Genomic DNA, 21,769 nt, shown 5'->3' with positions numbered 1-21,769 from the left:
CGGGGTTGCAAAAAACAAGCGGTTGCGGGCTGGCGGCCCTTGGGCTGCTTTTGGCTTGCAGACACTTTGAGTTTGGCCTTCAAAATGTTTTTTCATTTGGTTGATTTTCATTGACAGTCTCCAATAACTGGAAGATGTTTACACAAAACTTTGGATTTTTTGGCTTTTCTGGAAGAGTCAGAGGATCTTGCAATTCTGGGTTCGCATTCCCACAGGGCGACGCTCTCCTAGGGCCTCCATAGCCACCCCTTTAGATGTGGAATGCTCTTTCCGGCTCACCACAGTCCCTACCCCTCCCTGCTACTTCCCACCCCCTGACATGTCAGGCTGGTTACCATTTATGGGCAAACTTTCACTAGGAAAGGAGTTTTTCTTGTACTCACAGCTCTTTTGAAAGAAGGAAAAGCGATAATAAGCATGAGGGCAGCAAAATCATTCTTACCCCCACCAACTTACTTCATATAAGTCACCACCTGGATCCTGTGGGGATTGCCCAAGTTTGTGACAGTTGCTTTCAAAAGTTTTGTGCTTCCCTGGTGGCGCAGTGGTTAAGAATCCGCCTGCCAATGCAGGGGACACGGGTTCGATCCCTGGCCCGGGAAGATCCCACATGCCGCGGAGCAGCTAAGCCCATGCACCACAACTACTGAGCCTGCGCTCTAGAGCCCGCGAGCCACAACTACCGAGCCTGCGTGCCACAACTACTGAAGCCTGTGCGCCTAGAGCCCATGCTCCGCAACAAGAGAAGCCACCACAATGAGAAGCCCGCGCACCGCAACGAAGAGTACCTCCCACTCGCTGCAACTAGAGAAAGCCTGCACGCAGCAACGAAGACCCAACGCAGCCAAAAATAAATAAATTAATTAATTAAATAAATTTTAAAAAAAAGTTTTAGCCCCTGAAACCTTTCTTCAAATGGAAATGTGGAGAGAGCAACCCTGGTTGAATTGAGGGTGAGACCCAGGCACCCCATCTAGCCTCTCAGTGAAATTCCAGGGGCCTCAGGGACCAGGTAAACTTAAGATTCTCTACTCCCCTCCCTCCCCAGGTGGCTCCTGGAGGTCAATGCATCCCCATCACTGACAGCCAGCAGCCAGGAAGACTATGAGCTCAAGACCTGCCTCCTGGAAGACACCCTGCACGTCGTGGACATGGAGGCCAGGTGAGGGAGAGCAACCTTGCTCACGCATCCCTGTACCTGACAATCAGGGTTCCCACCGAAGGGGATAGAGAACTCAGAACCTTGGGACTTGAGAGGCCCACAGAGATGGCTGTGTCACCCCCGCCCCACCATTCTACAGATGGAGAAACTGCAGTGTCCACACACGGTCAGATCCTGGCCCAGGGACTCAGCCCTGTCCCAGCAGAGCAGGCCAACTACAGCTTTCTGAGATTTGGTCCAGCAGGATTTCCTCAATATTTCCTGACTGTGGGACCCTGAACCACTCACTTCACCGCTCTGAGCCTCAGTTTTCTCATCTGTAAAATGGGAGATTTCATATCTATCTACCTCTCAGGTTAGATTAATTTACCAAGATAATTTATTATAATGTGTCTAACTCACAGACAGTGCTCAGTAAGAGGCTATTTATTGATATAACGATGTGTATATGATAGAAAGATCCAGAGTTTGACTTCAGGAATGGCTCAGGCAGTGTTGGCTGGTTTGTCTGTTCTCACTCCCTCTGTCTCATCTCTTTCCTCCGTATTAGCTTTTCCCCAATTATTCCAGCAAAAGTTTGAGGGCTGACTTTCATTGCTCATTGGTGGGGATTGAGTTGCATGCCCATCCCGGAACCAATCACTGTGACTCTGATTGACCTGGCCTAGGTGTTGTGCCCACCTCCCAGGGGGTGGGGTTAACCCCACCTGAGCCATGAGAGTGAGAGAGGGAGGCATGGTTTTCAAAAGAAAAACCCAGGTACCCACAGGCTAAAAAAAGGTGAAATGTATGCTGAGCAGGCAGAACCTCAGGTGTCCACTATATTCCCCCATCACTTATTCATTCAACAAACATTTGAGCCCCTACTATGTGCTAGGCCTTGTGCCAAACACTGGGGACACAATAAAGGACACGACAGGCCTAGTCCCTGCCTTCATGGAGTCTGTGGTCTGGGAAGAACAGCAGACTTTAAACCAGGAATCACGAATAGGTGCATGTTACTGGGGGCAAGTGTGGAAGCCTGGGGACAAATGGGGGATGACCCCTCTGAGGCCTGTGTGGGTGCCTGGGAAACGGCCAGTGAATGGATGGACAAAAGAAGGTACTCTGACAGGGTGGGCACCAGTCGGGTGCAGGGAACGGTCAGGGACCTGGCTTGAGTCTTAGGGCCCTACCAGGTGCACCTTCATTAACCCTTTTTGTCTCCTGCCTGTCCAGACTCACGGGAAGGGAGAAGCGAGTGGGAGGCTTCGACCTCATGTGGAACGATGGCCCTGTCAGCAGAGAAGATGGGGCTCATGACCTGTCAGGGATGGGGAACTTTGTGACCAACACGCACCTTGGTATGTGGGGCCAGGTGGGGAGTGGGCACCAGGGGTGAGTCATGGGAGGTGCCAAGTAGTCTAAGAGACAGCTTGCCACAGTGGTTAGACTGTTTTAATTTGATCTACAATTTACCAGCTGTGTGTCCTTGGGCAAGGGACTTAACCTCTCTGTTCCTCATCTGTAAAACAGAGATTAAATAGTTTCTGTCTTAATATATGCCTAGAATACTGTGGGGCACGTAGTGAGAGATATTATTAATCTGTCACGAGGTGGATTTCAAAAGGCTTAAGTGGCACCCAAACAAAAAGCACGATATGTTGTTAAGAGAAATTAAGGACTTCAGGGCTTGACTTTAAATTTGGTTTTTCAAAAGTGAAAAATTTCCCTGACTATAAAAATTATTCACACTCATTGTAGAATATTTGAAAATTAAAGAAGAAAATGAAAAAAAAAAACATCCAAACGTAACCATCTTTAACAATCTGGTGTATTTCCATCCAGTTTTTCAAAAATGCATATATTCATACTTTTTCTTTTACAAAATTGGCATTGGGCTGGGGCTTTGAGTCTAACTTTCCCACGTAGCGTTTTTCATCTCATTCAATAATAAGAGCCTCTCTTTTGGAAACATTCTATGGCCAGGTCCAGACTAACTATCTTACATACGTTATCTCATTTAATTTTTAGGCAGCTTTTATTATTTTACAGATGAGGAAATGACCTCCAGATGTTACATCATTTGCTGATGGTCTTGGTTATAAGTGGTGAGCGGGGACTTGAACCCCAGTCTGTCTGACTCCAAAACACGAATGCTTGGCTGCTAGTTCTTGTCCCGTAGCACAATTAAAACCAAAATTACCATAGGCTGTAAAACATCCCCAAATTTATGAAATCAATTTCATATAATTGAGCATTTGGCATGATTCCAGTTTTTCACTTTTATAAATAACCCTGTGAGAACATCCTCTCACATAAAGCTCAGCTGAAACTCTGGCTGTTTCATTAGGACAGATTGCTAGGAATAGAATTACTGGGTCAAAAGGATGGACTTATTACAGTCAAATTGCTTTCTTGGAAATATTACACAAATTTGCCAGTTCTGAATTTAAAACAACAACAAAAAACCTTTGCCAACTTCATAGGTAAAAATATTGACTTGTTTTCTGTGCATTCCATTGATTATGGGTGGGGTTTCAGATTTAAAATTTGCATTTCTTCTTTTGTAAGCTGTCCATACTCTATTTTTCAATGGGCTTACATTTTTCTAAATTTGCAAAGGCCTTGGATATTAATATATTGAGGATATTATCCCTCTGTCAAACTTACTGTAAACATTTTCCTGAGTTTGTCATTTTGCTTTTTAAATTTTGTTTGCGGCATTTTTTTTTTTTTTCTCTTTTTTGATGAAAAGAAGTTTTAAGCATCTTTTAGAGTTTGGTATGATTTAGGATTGGGTTTGGCTGCAAACACTAACAAGCCAACTAATAGTTATACAGATAGGAACCGATTTATCTTGAGCCACAGGAAGTCATGGGGTAGGCCGTACACAACAGCTGCACAAGGACCCAGCTCTTTCCTCTTTCTGCTTTGCCACTCTCAGCATGTTGCCTTGATGCTCATGCTTGTTGCCTCATGGCTACAAAACGGCTGCTCCAACTCCAGACACCGTGTCCTTGTCTCAGGCAGGAAGAGACAGGAAGGCCCAAGGGCCAAAGCCTTTCTTTCAAGCTTTGACTCTTTATTCCAAAAGGGAAGCCCTCCCAGCAACCTCTGCTGACTTCTCACCCACTAGAACTGGGTCACATGGCACCTCAGCCGCAAGGAAGCCTGGGAAGTCAAGTAGTTTGCCTTGAGGAAAGCAAAGGAGAGAAGGTTTGTGAATGGTTTTCCCACAGCAGACCCCTAGTGCCTGCCCATGGTGTTGTTAGAGGATGACTATACAATGCTTTCAAGTTGTGCAGACAATCACCTGGGAATCTTGTTAAAATGCAGTTACAATTCAGTAGGTCTGGAACAGGGGGCTAAGAGTCTGCATACCTAACAAGCTACTGTTGTGCAACAAACCCTCCTAAAACCTCGCAGCTTAACACAACTATCTTATTTGCTTATGATTCTTCAGGTGTCCCCCAGGGTCTCTCACAGGGCTGCAGGCACCTAGCAGATTTGCTGAGACGTGATGGTCTAGGATAGCCTCATTCACATGTGTGGTGGTTGAGACTGACTGTCAACAGCCTCTCTTTCCAGGTGGCCACTCATCCTCCAGCAGCCCTGCCCCAGGTTCTTCACGTGGTAGTCTCAGGGTTCCAAAAGGGCGAGAGAAGACGTAGTGAAGTATTTTGAGGCCTAGGCTCAGAAATCCCACAATGTCATTCCGCCACGATCCATTAGCCAAAGCCAGTCCAGCCCAGTTTCAGGGGACAAGGAGATAGACTCCACTTCTTGATGGGAGGAGCGGCACAGTCACTTTGCAGAGAGGTGCTTATAGGACTGGGAGGATCATTGCAGCCGCCTTTGCTAACAATCCACTTCAGATATCAATGCTGCTGGTTCCTGGACCCTGTTTGAGTAGCAAAGATTCAGAACAGTGGTTCTCCACCTTGGCTGAACATCGGAATCATGCGGGAGAATTAAAAAATACTGATGCCTGTTGGAGATAAATACCTCTGGACGTCAGTATTTTTCAAAGCTCCCAGATAAGTCTAAAGCACAGCTTAGGTTGAGAGCCAGTGCTTCAGAAGTCTCCAGTTGAGTGTCTGGGTGGGTGGTTTTGAATACGGGAGGAGCTGGCTGGGGGTGGAAGAGTACTGATGAAATGAGTTAGGGATGTGTTGAGATCTGGTGAAAAGATAAACAGATAACTCAGAGATGAGTCTAGAACTCCAAGAAGAGATTTGCACTGGACACAAAGGTTTGAGAATTATGAATGAGCCAATTATAGTTAAAGCTAAGGTTCCATGGAACTCACTTTGGAAAACCCGGGGGATGCATTTAGTGGACTCTCGGCTCAGTGAAGCCTTGATGGTTGGTGAGTGCCTAGGAGGCAGGGATGGGGCTCTGGGGTGCTGAGAAGATGGCAGACACCTCCAGGTCAGTAGCTGTGCCCATGGGGATTGTCAGTCAGCCACCATTCGTGAGTGCCATCAGTGTGCCTGGCACAAGATCAAATGACCACGGAGTTGCCTCAAGGATCAGCTCTGAGCGCAAAAGGAAGGGAACACTGTGAACGTGCTCAGAGAGGGGAGGTCATGTCAGCCTCTCAGCATGGACTGCCTGGGACATTTTCATGAGTAGGGGCCACTTGCGGGGAAGAGCCATCTCTTAGATGAAAGTGCCTGACACATGGGGTTGGATAAGGGAAGAAAGCTAACATTTAACCAATTAGGTACCAGGCACTGTGCCAGCTTTAAGTGCATTTTCAGAGCAAAGCCAGAAGGTAAGGCAATGTGGGGTAGTGGTTAAGAGCTGGGCCTCTGGAGCTTGATAGCCTGGGTTCAGCCCTCAGTCCTGCTTATTGTGTGATTTGGAGTAAACTACTTAACCTCTCCGAGCCTCAGTTTTCTCTTGTACACGTTATTCCCGTGAAAGCTCAACAAGTCAGTCCATATTCTGGACCTGAAGCAGTCCCTGGTCTGAGGTAAGCCCTCAGTGAATATTACCTTCTTTTGATGATCCTTACATTCACCCCATAAAGCAGGTATCCTGGTTTACAGATGAGAAAACAGATGCTCAAAGAGGTAAATGACCTGCCTAAGGGCCATGACAGTCAGGAGGGGAGCCAGGATGCAAACCATAGGCCATCCGTGGTTGCATGGCTCCTGCTGTCCCCTCTTCCCGCAGGTAGTGGGAGCACAGGCCCCTCCGCTCCCCCTAAATCCCCCTCTACTTGGGACAGCCCATCCCAGGCAACACTCCACTTCCCTTCCAGGCTGCGTCAATGATCGGAAAAAACAGCTGAGGCAGCTGTTCCGCTCCCTTCAAGGCCAGAAGAAAACTTCCAACTAATCCCCAGCGCAGAGGAGAGCGACCCGGGGAGGTGCCACACCAGTCCTCTCCCTGCTCCCAGTTTCCAGCACAGCAGCACCTCAGAGCACTCACCGCCCCCTCCCTCCCCCTCCCTCCGGCCTGGCAGCTGTTTTGCTAGCCTGGCACCCCCACCCCACCCTGGGCATCTCTGCACCAGGAGAGAGCCAATGCCCAGGACTGGATAGACTTTAACCTTGACGGATCGGCTGGCTTGGCGGTCAGGCCCGAAGAGGACAAATGCAGCAAGTTCTGCTCCGCCAGAGATCACATCTAATAAAGGATCACAGTCCTTATTCGGGCTCCAGGCTTGGCTCAGGGGATGCTGTCGGCTGCAACCAAATCTTCCTGGCTTTGACCCTTTCATGTCTCTCAGGGGATCAGTGTTGAAAAGATCCTCCAGGAGCAAGGGTTCAGGGTTTATGGAACTTAAGCTGTGTTTGCAAAGCAAGCAGTTACTAGACTGTGTTTACTGGGGGTCTGGGGAAGGACTGAGCCTTATATACATCTTGCCCTCCTTACAATACCCTGACTGCATGTCAGGGAACCCATGGACAAGGTAAGGATCAGGAAGGCAGATCCTACTTAGAGACAGTCTCTGCAAAGGTGCACTTATCGAAGTCAGATGGGTGACCTAGGTGCCTCTCTGAGCCTTCCTGTTTGAGGTTGGGAGCTGAGCTTTTTAGACCAGAAAGCCTTGGGCTGGCAGGCACAGATGGCTTGCCGAGTTGGGCACAAGTAAGAATGCCTGCATTTTCCACATTCCTACGCCTCCTCTAGGTTGAAGAGAAGTTGCAACAAGAGTGGGCTGGTGGCTAATTGCTCCAGGGCAACCTACCAAGGGACCCTAGTCAGCTCCCTCTATCAATCACTCTCCCCCCTTCAGGACAGTTCTTTTGGCTTCAAGAATCTGACTGTGGAGGGAAAGAAAGGGAAGGGGAGGGGTGAGGAGGGGAGGGGAGGGCTTTTGAAAGGAAAATACTGGGAAATCTAAGTGAATCAGCCAGCCTTGGGAAGGCCTGAAGCCAGGCCATTCTGGGCCTCCTGCCTCCAGAGTGTGGGGACTTCCCTCATCCCTGTGACTGGGGCAAGCCCAGACAACCCTAGGCATGGATTCCACGTCTTTCCAGGAGAAAGAATCTGATTGCCTTTTCTTTGGCCTAGCATCCACCCTCAGCCCGACAGGCAGTGGCAATGTTCAGACAGACCAACGGTGAGCCAGGCAGTCACACCAGACAGTACGAACCAAAGTCATACCAGACAGTATCAACCAAAGGGAACATGTCCTTCCCTTGCACGCTGTGCCCCACCATGCAGTTTCTATTCCAAAGGAACCATATAATTGTTTGCACACAAATTATGAGCTTATTAGACACCTGTCCTTGCTTCTCACTTTAATGTATCTTGGAGCTTGTTTCAAATCAGTGCTCAGAGCTTCTTCATTCTTGATTACAGCTGTATAGTATTCCACTATTTGGAGTTATCAATTTCTTTAATCTACTGTGGACATTTAGTTTCCAATTCCACCTCCCTACTTCTTAGGGCCATTATGAGGAAAACCCAGCAATTTCTACTAAGAAAACTCAAGAGGATGCAAAATCATAGGTCTGGGCCAAATTTGACTTATGTAAAGTGTTTTGTTGGCCAACACCCAAGTTGTAAAAAATTTCCTGAATTAGCAGTATTTAAAAAACAGAGGATTCAACCTAAAAATCTAAATTTCTAGATTATCTTGAAGAAAACACAGGATCTGGCCATGCCAGCTTGATTCCCCATTATAACTTGGTTGGAACCAAATGGAGTGCCCTCTCCATCTGCCATCTTCTGTTGTTACTGCCTATCTAATCCTGACATCATTTCAAGGAGGAACCACTGCCCCTTCATAGATGGTATCCTAAAGGAGTGGCATGCCCTCAATTAAGGACTGAATGAGGTGAAGACTAGAAGCTGCTATTCATTCATGTAGGTAACATTTATTGAGCCCTCGAGGCACACGAAAGACATCCCTCACGGCACATTCACGTCAGGATTGCAGACCCTGAAGGCAGGTGGGAACTCCGAGCAGCACTGGCCCGGGTCCTGCTTTCAGAGCCGGTGGAGGCGCATCCTGCACAAGGGCAGCACCGTAAGACGCAGCCCCTCACCCACCTCTGGTGCAGGACTCTGCACGGCCTTCCTGACTACAGAGCAGCCGCAGCAGGTTGATACGCAGCACCTACTCTGGGCTCCGTCCTGGGGGCAAGCAGGAAGATGGGCCCAAATGGAAGCAGTGCAGGGGGACTGTGTGTCTGCCTATGGCGGACCATGAAGCACCAAGATTCTGTCCTTCATTCAGGACAGGGGCGTCCTCTGAGCCTCCTGCTTTATTCCAATTCCGTTACACACACTGCTTGAAAATGTGTCTCTCTCTTTCTGAGAGGAATGCTGGAATGAAGCTCCCACTCTTCCCCCTGCCTGGGGCCCATTTCAATAGCAGGCCATTGTTGAGAAGTGCCTGTTGCAGTCATTCTCACACCCCCACAAGCGCTGCCCCCTCCCACGTCCTGGTGGCTGCCAGGGCCTGTCAATGGGCCTTGTGTCCACCCAGCCCCAGTGGTCAGGCCCGGCAGATACTGGCAGGCTGAGGGTTCCCTCCTGCCGTCACACAATAGCCAAGTGCTACAGACAAAGAAGCTTCGTACAAGGGCTATGGCCAGATTCCTCACAACTGTCCCCTTGCAGAGTAGATCCTGTCCTTGCAGGTGTCAAGGCTGGAGAGTTCTAGGTCCTCCATGATCCCAGGGGGGATGCTGGTCTTAGGTCCCCCACTTTGGTTCTTAAATTTCATCCTTTCAAGATGACCTTGAGAGCTTTAAGCTCATCCCCGTTGAGGGGGTTCAGGTTAAAACCCTTCAGCTCCGGTTTGCCTAGGAAGAGAAGACAATTCATTAGCGAGTCGGGGCTCCTGCTGTCTAACCGACTGGCCCTGGAGTCAGGCCTGGGAAAGGGGCTTACACTGCATTCATGCTGCCAAACACTTGGCCTTGAGGTCTGACAGAAATGGACCTCAAATTCTGCAATGCACTGAACAATGCGCATCGACACCTGCTCCTGAGTCACCAGGAACCTGCAGAGTCATGACTGCTGTCTAGAAACCTCCAGATTTGCACCAGACTGTGACCAATCTGGAGTGGTTTGGTTTACCTAGAAATTCAGCTCTAACCTGGACCACCTGACTGAGGCCTTCTGACCCTTAGTCAGAGCTATCCCAGTCCTGACACCATGCCCTGGCATAAATGTGAGATATCCCAGGCCATTCCTGGTGCCTGAAAAGAACTTGTGACAGGAATAAGATCCCACAAACTTCCCGTCCATTCCATCTCTGAGTGGCTCGAGACAACCCTGCCCACTGCCCACAGCTTCAGTGCCACTCACCAGCTGCCCGGGTCACTGCCCACCTGGAGGGGCTTCCCACCCCTGCCTTCAAAGTCCGTGTTGATGGTTGTCTCCCCTCCTGGTTTCCAGCCCCACCCCCAGCCCCCAGGCCAATACCTTGGGCCTCAAAGAGGTGATTGACCTTCACTTTAAGTTGTTTCCGGAGCCTCTCTATTTCTTTATCCAGATGTTCCTGATCTGAAAAAATGAGATGGGCAAACAAGATGAGGTTATACTATAGACAGATCTAAGGATGCCAGCCTCTCCCCAGCCCCCTTAAGATCAAGGGGTCTTAGCATGTGGGAAGGAAAAGGGGACTTCGGAGACCAGCTGAGGAAGAAACTAAAGGCTAGAGAAGGGACATGACCCGCCCCGACCCGAGTGAGCCCAAAACAGGGCTGAGCACACCAGTCCCCCGACTCACAGTTCACCGAACTGTTTTCATTATGCAAGTACCCTGGCCAGTGGATAGGGAAGGCAACGCCAGGATTTTAGGTCACCCTCCCACAGTGAAATTATGGAAAATTCAAATGTAAGGACAAAAAGAAGAACCTAGACCCAGCCTACCCTAAGATGGATGGAAAACAGGTGGCTGAGGAATTTCACAAACCCACATTCATCAAGGTGAGGGGTTTTCACAAAGGCAGGATTGTGGTGACTGATACGCGAACAGTCAACGTTCAGCCTAATGCTCACGCTTAGCCTAATTCAGGGCTGTGAAGAGAAGGCTGTCTTACAGGACGGACTGCACCCAAAGGCAGATGCACGGTAAGTAGTTCAACTGCCTGCTGCCACCCAACCAACTCCACCAGCTCTGTTTTCATCCACTCGTGAGTGACATTCCTATCTTCCTCACAGGCTTTCACTCTGATGGGTAAAAGCCCTAACCAGCCGAGCCTTCTGGCCTGGGCAGTGGTTCCGGTTCTCACTGTAAATGAGGAACCACAGTCTCACACAAGCTTGTTTAGCCTGTGTCCATCCGTGAGAACCAGAGGTGATGATGTCACAGACCTTCTCTATGTCGGTGACAAGACCACACCTGTGGGCTAAGAGAGCCGAGGATCCTGAACCCAGGCAGGCGATGCCCCTGGAAGCTTAGTCTGAGCGGCCTCCAGCCTCCACCCAAGTGAAATGACGACTCTTAATTTTATAACCATGATATTAGTGTATGTTTTTCAACAAGACAGCCGCAAGCTTCTCCTCCAAGCTGACCTAGTTTCCTTTGCTAGAATTTCGGTTTCAACAGGGATAGAGATACCCTGTTTTCAGGGACAGAGGCAACCTTGTTGGTCCTCCTGGCCCACATGTTTTCAGGGGTACGGAAGAGAAAACATGCATAACTTGCCCTTTTCCCAGCCAAGGACCCACCTGTAGCCTGACCTTTTGCCTTTATGACGCTCCTCCAAAGAGCCTCCAGGAACGTAGTTGTGAGATTTGAGTAACATATGTTGTGCATACAGGCTGTGGCAGACCCTAGAGGTTCACTCTTCCCAAACGTCCATTTTCAACCCACCTGCTGTTGCAGGGGGTGTGAAAAATAAGAGCTCCTCTGCCAGGCTCCCTGGCAGCTATGTGTGGGCATGTGCCTTAAATCTGGCAAATGAGGTATCAGCAGAAGTCCCTGAGGCGGACGGTCTTATTTTCAAAATAGAAGGCAAGGCCATATATGGAGAAAACCCTCTGCCTTTTCTCCAGCCTGGCACTCAAACATGAGGCCTTCAACGATGACAAAATAACCATGAGAATATGTTAAGGTGACACTGCTGAACAGCTGTGCCAGTCCTGTACTGCCCATCTCTGGACAACTTTTACATAAGAAAAACAGAACTCTATTTCCTTAACCCTCAATTTGCTGGATTTCTGTTACTTGCAGTCCAACTCATTCCTCACTGATAAACAAGCACTGCGCTAGGCACGCGTCCTGTTTTATCTCAACTTCACAACAACTGTGCTACGTAGAAGTGTCCCCCTTTTAGAGATGAGGAAATAACTCAGTGGCAGAGCAGGGATTAACATGCACACAGCCGCCTCTCATCAAGCTGCTGCCCAAAGAAAGCCTGACTCTCGGTTCTGGGTTAAGACCAAGGCTGGGGGGTGCGAGGGGACCTGTTCCTGACCCCTGCCCAGGAGGCCTTACCTCTCTCAATCATTTCCTTCGTCTCACGGTGAGGCATCCTGATAAACATGTTCCCAAAGCAAACCATCACGTCTTCTGAAATGGCAAACAGTCATTCCTTCAACAAATATTTTTATGCCAGGCATTGTTTTAGATGCTGAGAACACAGCAGAACAGGACAAAGTTCCTGCCCTCATAGCTTATGTTATAGTGGAGGAGAGGGAATAAACAAAAAAGTAAAGATAATAAACAAAGATATGATTTGTCAGACCCTGAAGAATATCGTAGAGAAAACTAAAGCAGGGTAAGAGAGATGGAGAATGCCAAAGTAGGGGAGGAGTTTGTCATTTATACCAGGCAGTCTGGTATGGCCTCACTGATTATGTGCCATTTGGGCAGAGACCCAAAGAAAGTGAGGGTGTAAGCCCTGCAGACACCTGGGGAAAGAGCAAGCCAGGCAGAGCAACCAGGAACAGCAAAGATCAGTAATGTGCCGGGGCGTTAGGAACAGCAAGGACACCAGCGAGGGTGGAGCCGATGAGTAAGGGGGAGAGCAGAGGAGATGGTGTGGGAGAGTTCAAGGAAGTCTGGATTCCATGGGGTCTTGCAGGACTCCGGATTTTACTCTGGTGAGACGAGAAGAAACTGGAAGGTTTTAGGCTTCCCAGTGCACTTTAAACCCTTGGTCCCCAAGGCCCTTCATTATGGCCTGGCCTCTGCCCACCTCTTCAGCCTCATCACACACCCCTCCCCTGCTCCTTACTCTGTCACAACCACTTGGCCTCATCTAAAGAGCCACTATCCCCTTCTCCAAAACCTACCCCATGTCCAATTCCTTCTTCAGCTTTCTCACAATTTTCAAATTGTGAATTTTCAATTCACAATTTTCAAGTGCTGGGGGTTTTTATACCCCCCAGCATTTTCCCAGTGCCATCACTAATAAGCTGGCAGCTGTTACTGAGGAAGTATCATAGAGAAAACTAAAGCAGAGTAGCTGCTGAAACCCTGAGCCACAGTCTATGTCAGACCTGCAATACCGTCTCCCCCATCTCCACGGGCTGTGCTACATGCCTGTGGCCTCCTGCCCAGTCTCTATCAGGGACAAGTCAAAGGCCTTAGAAGGAAAACAGAACAGGCCTCCTGGGCTGCAGCGAGGAGGTCTAGGCTTACCAGAGAGGCTGAGATCCTTCTGCAGGGCCCTCAGGCCCTCCCGGTTCCGATTCCTTTTGGTATCCAGGTCCACAATCTGAAAAACACAGGGGAAGGAAGGAACTCAGCTACTTCTTACCCCAGCCTGTACTCCCAACAGAACAGGGCTATTAAAACCTAACAGAGACAAGGCATCATTCCTAGGTTAATTCCAATGTCCTGCCTAAAATGGACTGATGTGTGAAGGTATTTCTTCCCCCACTCAGCTTCCAGCTCCTTAAAAACAATGCTTTGTCCAGGTGTCTTCCCCCCAGAGGAGGTGCTGGGGAAATGTTTAATGACTAAATAGGTAATTTTTTTTTTTTATTATCCACTGAAGCACTAGTTCTCAAGCTTTAGGGCATTTCAGAATCACTAGGAGAGTGCAAACCACTCCCTGGACAAGCTCCTCCAGTTGATTCTGACCTAGTATCATGAAAAACCCAACAATATTAGATCAGAACAGCAGAGGTGTTGGCACTGAGATGGTGGTAACAGCCCAACAGCTACAAAGGGAGTAAGCAGGCAGTACAGCATACTGCCTGACAGCACTGGCTCTGAAGCCGAATACCCAGGTTTGAATCCTGCTGTCCACTATGAGCTATGTGATTTCACCTCTCCGAAAAACGGAGACAGGAATAGGACCCACTACATAGGTTACTGTTTTTTAAAATTTTTTGTTATTTACTTATTTGGAGTATAATTGCTTTATAATGCTGTGTTAGTTTCTGCTGTACGATGAAGTGAATCAGCTATTATGTATACATATATCTCCTCCCTCTTGGACCTCCCTCCCCAGTCCCCGATCCCACCCATCTAGGTCATCACAGAGCACCGAGCTGAGCTCCCTGTGCTATACAGCAGGTTCCCACTAGCTATTTATTTTACACATGGTAGTGTATTTATGTCAAACCTAATCTCCCAATTCATCCCACCCTCCCCTTCACCCCCGTGTCCACACATCCATTCTCTACATCTGTGTCTCTATTCCTGCCCTGCAAATAGGTTCATCTGTACCATTTTTCTAGATTCCACATATATGTGTTAATATACAATATTTGTTTTTCTCTTTCTGACTTACTTCACCCAGTATGACAGACTCTAGGTCCATCCACATCTCTACAAATAACCCAATTTCATTCCTTTTTATGGCTGAGTAATATTCTATTATATATATGGATATATATATGGATATATCTCACATCTTCTTTATCCAGTCATCTGTCGATAGACACATTTAGGTTGTTTCCATGTCCTGGCTATTGTAAATAGTGCTGCAATGAACATTGGGGTACATGTGACTTTCTGAATTATGGTTTTCTCAGGGTATATGCCCAGTAGCAGGACTGCTGGGTCATATGGTAGTTCTATTCTTAGTTTTTTTAAGGAACCTCCATACTGTTCTCCACAGTGGCTGTATCAGTTTACATTCCCACCAACAGTGCAAGAGGGTTCCCTTTTCTCCACACCCTCTCCAGCATTTATTTTTTGTGGATTTTTTGATGACTGCCATTCCAACTGGTGTGAGGTGATACCTCATTGTAGTTTTGATTTGCATTTCCCTAATAATTAGTGATGTTGAGCATCTTTTCCCACCACGAACTCCCTTAAAACCCTTGGCATTTCCATTAGAACCAGACCCAAACTCCCTGTGCAGGTCTACATGGCCCTCCATGGCCAGGGCCCCACGCTCCTACCAAGTCCCCACTCCTGTGCAATCACTAGACCACTCAGGGCTCTTTCCTGTTCCTCTTTTCCACTCAGGGCCTGGACTGGGGCGGTGCAGCCCAGGTCGGTGAGGTGGCCCAAGAACTGCATTCTGAAAAAGGGGTTCAGGTCAACCAAACGCCCAAAGGGGTAATGGGTCGGATCCAGAAGGCAGGGCAAGAGGCAGAGAAAAGTTGGCGAGAGAGGAAAGGCCTGGCACAGACAACGCTCACTTAATATATGCTAAATAAAAGAGTGAAGCAAGGTGCCGTGCCACGCATTTAGCCCACGTGATCTCACAACCGCCCGGTCTGTCGTCACAGCCCTTGGCCCAAAAGCCTAGGTCAACTCACGGCGAGCCCGAGCTGGAGTCAGTTCCGGACCACGCGCGTTTCCCTAGGCGCTCGCCGTCAGGCCAAACCCGGGCCCCAGCCCCGCGGACGGGCCTCCTACCTGCCGTTTGTCCGCCAGCACCTCCTCGGCGAGCTCCTCCACCTCCACGAGGTACCGAAGCACCCGCTCCGCCTCGGGCGACAGCATGGTGTTCACCTGCTCCGACTCGGCTCGGCCGCGATCCGTATTCCCCTCCGCTCTACCTCCGCTGCAGCTCGGTCCGCGCACGCGCCGATCTGACAGGGCTTCCGGCGCGCATGCGCAATTGAAAGAAGAACGGTGGCGCGCAGGCTCCAATGCACGAGCGGCGGCCGGACGCGAGAGGCGGGGCCTAGCTTTGGGGGCGGGGCTGAAGCGCCCCCTGCAGGCCCAAACCTTTCAACCTCTTCCTTTCATACAGTTCTTGAGCCCCTCCTGTGTGCCAGGCATTTTTAGGGGCTGAGGGTGCAGCAGTGAACAAAACAAAGTCCCTGCCCTCGTGCAACTTCATCTAGCGGGAAACATCGACAATTAATGACAAAACAAATAATTATATACTATGGCAGGCAGTGATAGTGCTTTGGAGAAATCAAATCATTCTTCCCCTCCCTGCCTGAGGAGCGCCAAGGAGGCCCATATGGCAGTGTGACTTATATTAACCTCTGACACCTTCAGGTTCCAGTTTATAAAATGAGAGTGAATTAAAATCCCCCTCTTTCCTCAGGGTTGGAAGGAGGCAGGAATCTTTTTAAATTCAGTTTGACCCCCACGTTCGTTGAGCCCCTGTGTTAGGCCCAATGTCCGGAATAGATGACCTAGACCCAAGGAAGGGGCTGGAAAACTATGGGCAGTGAGCGATGAAGTGCCAGCTCAGAAGAAAGTTGTGTAAGTGCTGGAAAGTGAATTGGTGTGGGCTGTAGGATCTGGGAAGACCTCCAAGACGACGCAGGCAGGTGGAAACTGGCGGCCCTTCAGAACCAGAGGGTTCCCTAGAGATCTTCAAGCCCAATACCTCATTGTACAGCTGCAAAAACCAAGGTTGAGAGAGTGGCGAGGACTTTAAAAAGTCAAGAGCAGACCCAGTACTAGAGCTCTGACCTCTTGTTTCCCTGAGTCCAGCTTTTATTTCTCTCCTTCTGGCCACTGTAACCAAGCCCTTTCACACCCCTTGCCTTACTTGAATTTCACAGCAACCTTTGTGTGGATGGGTTATTACACACTTCACAGTTGCAGACTGAGGCCAGGAAAAGGGCAATGCCCTGTCACACAGCAAGCCAGACCGCAGCTGTCTCTGGACCCTGAAAAAAGGCCCTCCCCTAAATCGTGGCCCCAGAAGTCGCAGTAGCAGGCCGTCTTTGCCTGGCCATTGGCTTCCTTCAACTGCCAGAGGGAGAGCTAGTTTTCCCTGCAGCCACCTGTCATGGGGAAAGAAGGAGATTCATTAAGGATTCCTCATTGAGGGTGAATTTGTCGCCAAACCCAGGATGTTTTGTGTAAACACCTTCTGGTTCAGAAACGCAGACGCAGGCCCTGTGAAGGAAGGGGGAACATTTGCCAAAGGAGAAACAGGCCTCACCAGGCATCTGTGGGGCCTGGACCCCAGGACTGGGTCTCCTCCATCTTGGGGCTCAAAGAGGGCTGGACCAGGCTGACCCCTGACCCCTGACCCCTGACAGATGGGCCCGGGTGGGGAAGGCTTGAGGAAGTCTCCCAAACTGGCAGCTTCTTGGCTGTGACTGGCCCTCAGAGGGCACCCCTGGCCACTTGCAATGTTGGGGAGGGAGGTCATATCTAAGACTTTGGGACAGTCAGACCTGGAAAGGCTCCTGTTTCAGAATCACTTATGTTTCAGAACCATCTATTTCACAAATATTTATTGACTGCCCTGGCCCTGTTATAGGGATTTCACCGTGAGCAAAACCAGACATGGTCCTTGACCTGAGAAAGCTTTCAGTCTGGTGGGAGAGACAGACAATAAACATGTGAACAAGCAACTATATCATATGTCAGGTGGTGGGTGATAAGTGCTATGGAGCACACTGCAGGGCAAGGTGGAGAGGGAATGAACCAGGGGCGATTTGAGATAAGGTGGTCAGGGAGGACTTCTCTGAAGAGGTGGCATTTGTGCAGAGATGCGGAGGAGGTGAGCAGGTGAGCCACGTGGGCATCTGGGGGATGAGCATTCCAGGCAGAGGGAACAGCAAATACAAAGGCCCTGAGATGAGCCTTCGTTTGGCAAGTTGGAAGGACAGCAAAGCCAGTGTAGGTGGAACAGAATGTGGGGGGAAGGTGGGGGGCGGGCAGAGTAGGAAGTGATGTCAGAAAGGGGAAGGAGGCATGGAGCCTGTGGGCCTATAGATGGGGCTATAGGTGCCCCGCCCACATGGCCAGGCCCTCCCTGTGGGTGGCCTGCAAGTACTGCAGCACAGGCCTGTGGCTTCCTGTTTCTCCCTGCTCACAGATGCAGGTTGAGTGGGGAATGCAGGTGAGTTAACATCCACAGGAGTGGCCCTCAGCAAAGAAGAGGAAGGAGCTAGTGGCTGCCTGCCCCAGCTTCTTTGCCTCTCTGTGGGAGACCCACGAGGAGGCTGTTCAAATCATCCAGGCAGGAGAGGATAGTTGCTGGACAGAGGGTAGCAATGGAGACAGTGAACACTGGTGGGATTCTCCGGGCCTTTGCACACACTCTTCCATCAGCCTGGATTCGTTTTCTCCCAAACTTTGTACCTGTATAACTACTACCTGTCCTCCACTTATCAGCTTGGTGTCACCTCCTCCCAAAGGTCAAGAGTCCTCTCGGGGGCCCCCACAGCTTCCTGGGTTACCACCACCTCTGCACTTACCACACCATCTTTTTCTCTAATCATCTCCCTCTCCAGTTGAGAGTTTCTCAGGGCAGGGACCTTGTCTGTCATGTTTGCTGCTGTGTCTCCAGGACCTAGGATGGTGCCTGGCATACAGTCGGTGCTCAGCCATGGGCTCAACATGAAGCAGAACTTTCTAAAACCCAAATTATCCAAAAGTGAACAGATCTAACCCAAGGGTAACTAGCTCCCCATCCCATAAGGTGTATAAGGCTGGACTGCCACGTTATCGGGACATTGCAGAGCATGAAACCCTCTGCAACTCAGGTGGAGGTGGACCCTAGGTCTTTCCTAACCAGAAAATTCTACCTAGTCACACTGGGGTATGCCCCATCTTTAGCCACCTACCACCCCAGGCCAAAAGGGCTGTAACTACTGGGGTTTTGGTGTTTGGGGACTGGAGGCAATAAGAACGATGCTGCACCCCTTCCCCTTGGACCTCCTTTGACTGTTTCTGTGCGACCCCCGCCTTGGGTAAGTGTTCAGTGACCAGCACCCACTTCTCCCCCTTGGGAGGACTGCTCTCAGGCTGCTGGAGCCTTCTGGGGGGACCCACCCTTCCTCCAAGCTGTAGCTCATCATTTCAGGGTTATGAAAGCCCACCGTCTTTGCGTGGGATGCTGGCAGGGGTGTGGGTGGATAACTCTGAGGTGTAACTTATGCTCCAGAGTTCCCACATGGAGTCAGGCTGAAGCAGCCACCCACACGACATCCGCAAGCGCTACTTGGCTTCCTCTCCTTCCCTGTCCTGCCTCCCCCACTCCCTTATGGTCAGAACCCTCCAACGCTCCCATCTCACTCAGTAAAAGCCAAACTCCTCACCGAGGCCCACAAGGCCCTACATGACCTGCCCTACCTCTCTGAGCATCTCCCACCTCTCTCCCCAGCACCTTGCTGCTCCTCAAACCAGCCAGGTGCAGTTCCACCTCAGGGCCTTTGCACTGGCTGTTCCCTCCACCTGTACTTTCCCTTGGTGTCCTCTTGTCTCCCTCCCTCAGCTCCTAAAAGTCTTTGCTTAAATTTCACCTTCTCAGTGAGGCCTACCCTGACCATTCTATTTAAAAATAAAACCCCCACCCCCCCAGTACTCCTGATCAACTTCCTCTGCTCTACTTTTTTTTTTTTTACAGCTTTTGTCACTTTCCAGCATGCTATTTAATCTATTTAATCCAATAAATCTGATATTTATTGTTAATCTCCCTCCGTTAGAAAGGAAGTTCCATGAGGGCAGGAATCTTTGTCTCATTTGTTTCTGATGTATCTTCAATACCTACAACAGTACCTGGCCCACAGTAGGTGCTCAATAAACATTTTTGAATGAATGAATGAGGAAAAGAGCCAGAATTCTAACCAAGGCAGATCTCTCTGAGGCCAGGCTCTTAACCCCTATGCTGGAGGTGGAGGTGGGAGCGGCAGGTCATGCCAGGCCTTGTTGTTAAGGTAAGGGGATTGGATTTTGTCCCCAGATCAATATGAAGCTACTGGAGGGTCTTGAGCAAGCATGGGACGTGATTGGGTTTTACCTTGTGAAACCTCTCTGGCTGTGGGGATAGGATGGGCTAAAAAGGGCAAGTATGGTGCAGTCCTGTGTGTGTGTGTGTGTGTGTGTGTGTGTGTGTGTGTGTGTGTGTGTGTGTGTGTGTGTTGGGGGTGGGAGGGTGATGATGGGGGCTTGGAGAGGTGACAGGGCTGTGACTGCACTGGGGTTGGGAGTAGCAGGAAGCTGGCTCAATATCCCAATTTTCCAGGCAGCCTGGGTGGCTGGCCCACGGGCTCTGGCCTGCGAGTGGTCCAGGCCAGGCCTCCCAGCTGCTGACAACATGCCCTTGTCCCACAGATGGGCTGTTTGCTCTCCTGGGTGGTCCCCAGCTCCTCCCTCTGCTTCCTTTGTGCCTTGTGGGCTTGGCAGGTGGAGGGGAGGCTTCCACTCCCTCTCCTCCCCTGACCCAGAGAATAATCCCTTATATTCATGTGATTCTCCTCGTGCCCTCACTTCATCCTCCCACGTCCCCAGGGAAGGAAGAAATCTGATTCCCATTGGGCAGATGAGGACACTGAGGCCCAAAAAGGGCATGGGATCCTCCCAAGGTCATGCAGCCAGATGGGGATGCCAGGTGGGGACCTGTGTCCTAACTCCCTGCACCTCGATTTCATCAGGCAACAGATGGTCCCAAGGCTTGACTTGAAAAATCTTAAAAGTGACCTCAAAGATAATACAAGCCCAGAACATTCCCAGCCTCCCTGAGCTGCTCTTTACTACTACCTTTAATACTAAATCCATTCATGTAAAATTCCATGAATAGATTCTTCTTATTGAAAATGAAAACATTACAGAGAAGACTAACGTTCCGTCTTGACACCCCTCCCCCATCTCAGTTCTCTCCACAGGCCCAGTTTGGGTGTGTGATGCTGTTCATTTAAAGATGTAGTTAGGAACCCAGAGAACATATGTAAGACTATTATGTGCATGGCAGGGTAGGAAGGTGGGATGGAAGGCATTGCACGCAAATGATCACTCTGCAGCCTGTTTGCTCTTGGACATCTTTGATGGGTATATTTAGATCTCTCTCCTATTCCCTGACTGCTGCAGAGTATTCTACAGTCTATAAGCACCAGAGTTCATTTGTTTATCTAGTTTCCTAAATTAAGTTTTACATTTATTTTTCATGCACTAAAGTACAGGCGGTTGAATTAATCCCACCTCTCAGCTCTTAGCACGTGATCATGAGTTAGTCTTCAAAGACCCTCTCTTGTTTATATTATTTTCTCCTTTTCCCCCCACCCTCACTCAATGCTGAGCTCACTGAAACCCTCTCTAGTGTGTTTGATATATGCCCTTAAATGTTTGTGATTTCTTGAAAAATGCATAGTAGTTGTGTTATGTGTTTATGTATTTTAAAAATTCTTATGAAGGGATAACATACACAGGAGTGCACAAATCTTAAGTATACTATAGTTTATGAACGTTCAAAAACTGAACACACCCAAGTACCCAGCACTCAGATCAAGCAACAGAATGTCAGCAGCTCCCCTCCCCAGAAGATCCCCTCCAAGCCCTCCCATCCCCCACCCCAAGGTAACCACCGCTCTGACTTCTAACACCATACATCGGTTTTGCTTGTTTTTGAACTTTATGCAAATGGAATCACACAGAGTGTGCTCTTTTATGTCTGACTTCTTTCGCTCAACATTTTGTTCATGGATTTATCTCTATCGTTGGGTGTGGCTGTAGATCACTTAACTCTCGATGCTGAAGCGTACTCCATCAGAGGACTGCACAGCAGTTAAGCCATTCTGCTGCTGGTGGAGCTGTGGTGGTTTCCAGCTTGGGGCTGTTACAAAGAGCGCGGATATGAACAGTCGTGTGTATGTCTTTGGGTACACACACATAGGTATCATTTCTGTGGCGTGAATACCTAGGAATGGGATTGCTGGGTATGATTAGTTTTAGTAGATAGTAGATACGGATAATCCACATAATATTATTGTGCTGCAAATTGTGTTCATTTCCCACTTTTTTTTTTCTCATCTCGATGTTCCTCGGATCTATCCACATCCTCTGTGTACCTCTAGTTCCTTGCTCCTGGAAGCTCCAGAGAA

General features: G+C 49.3%; 2 protein-coding genes across 2 annotated transcripts in view; one reads left to right on the top strand and one right to left on the bottom strand.

Annotated features, from left to right (window-relative positions):
• The window catches only part of TTLL9 (tubulin tyrosine ligase like 9), a gene marked incomplete at its 5' end in the record, with an annotated part of 71,758 nt that extends 65,207 nt beyond the window's left edge, over window positions 1–6,551 (top strand). Inside the window, 3 exon segments of the mRNA XM_036825249.1 lie at window positions 1,049–1,162; window positions 2,381–2,505; window positions 6,414–6,551. Coding sequence (XP_036681144.1) covers window positions 1,049–1,162; window positions 2,381–2,505; window positions 6,414–6,490 — 316 coding nt within the window.
• Window positions 6,552–8,461: 1,910 nt separating this feature from the next.
• PDRG1 (p53 and DNA damage regulated 1) lies at window positions 8,462–15,549 on the bottom strand. The gene is made up of 5 exons (XM_036827393.1): window positions 15,387–15,549; window positions 13,209–13,284; window positions 12,060–12,134; window positions 10,040–10,120; window positions 8,462–9,414 (listed from the first exon to the last, which is right to left on the bottom strand). Exons 1-5 carry the CDS (start codon window positions 15,471–15,473, stop codon window positions 9,332–9,334), a joined length of 402 nt encoding a protein of 133 aa, XP_036683288.1. The 5' UTR covers window positions 15,474–15,549; the 3' UTR covers window positions 8,462–9,331.
• Between the last annotated feature and the right edge of the window lie 6,220 nt (window positions 15,550–21,769).

Source organism: Balaenoptera musculus, chromosome 15, assembly GCF_009873245.2.
Source record: "Balaenoptera musculus isolate JJ_BM4_2016_0621 chromosome 15, mBalMus1.pri.v3, whole genome shotgun sequence".
Taxonomy (NCBI): Eukaryota; Metazoa; Chordata; class Mammalia; order Artiodactyla; family Balaenopteridae; genus Balaenoptera; species Balaenoptera musculus.
This window is presented reverse-complemented; position numbering and strand designations above follow the sequence as displayed.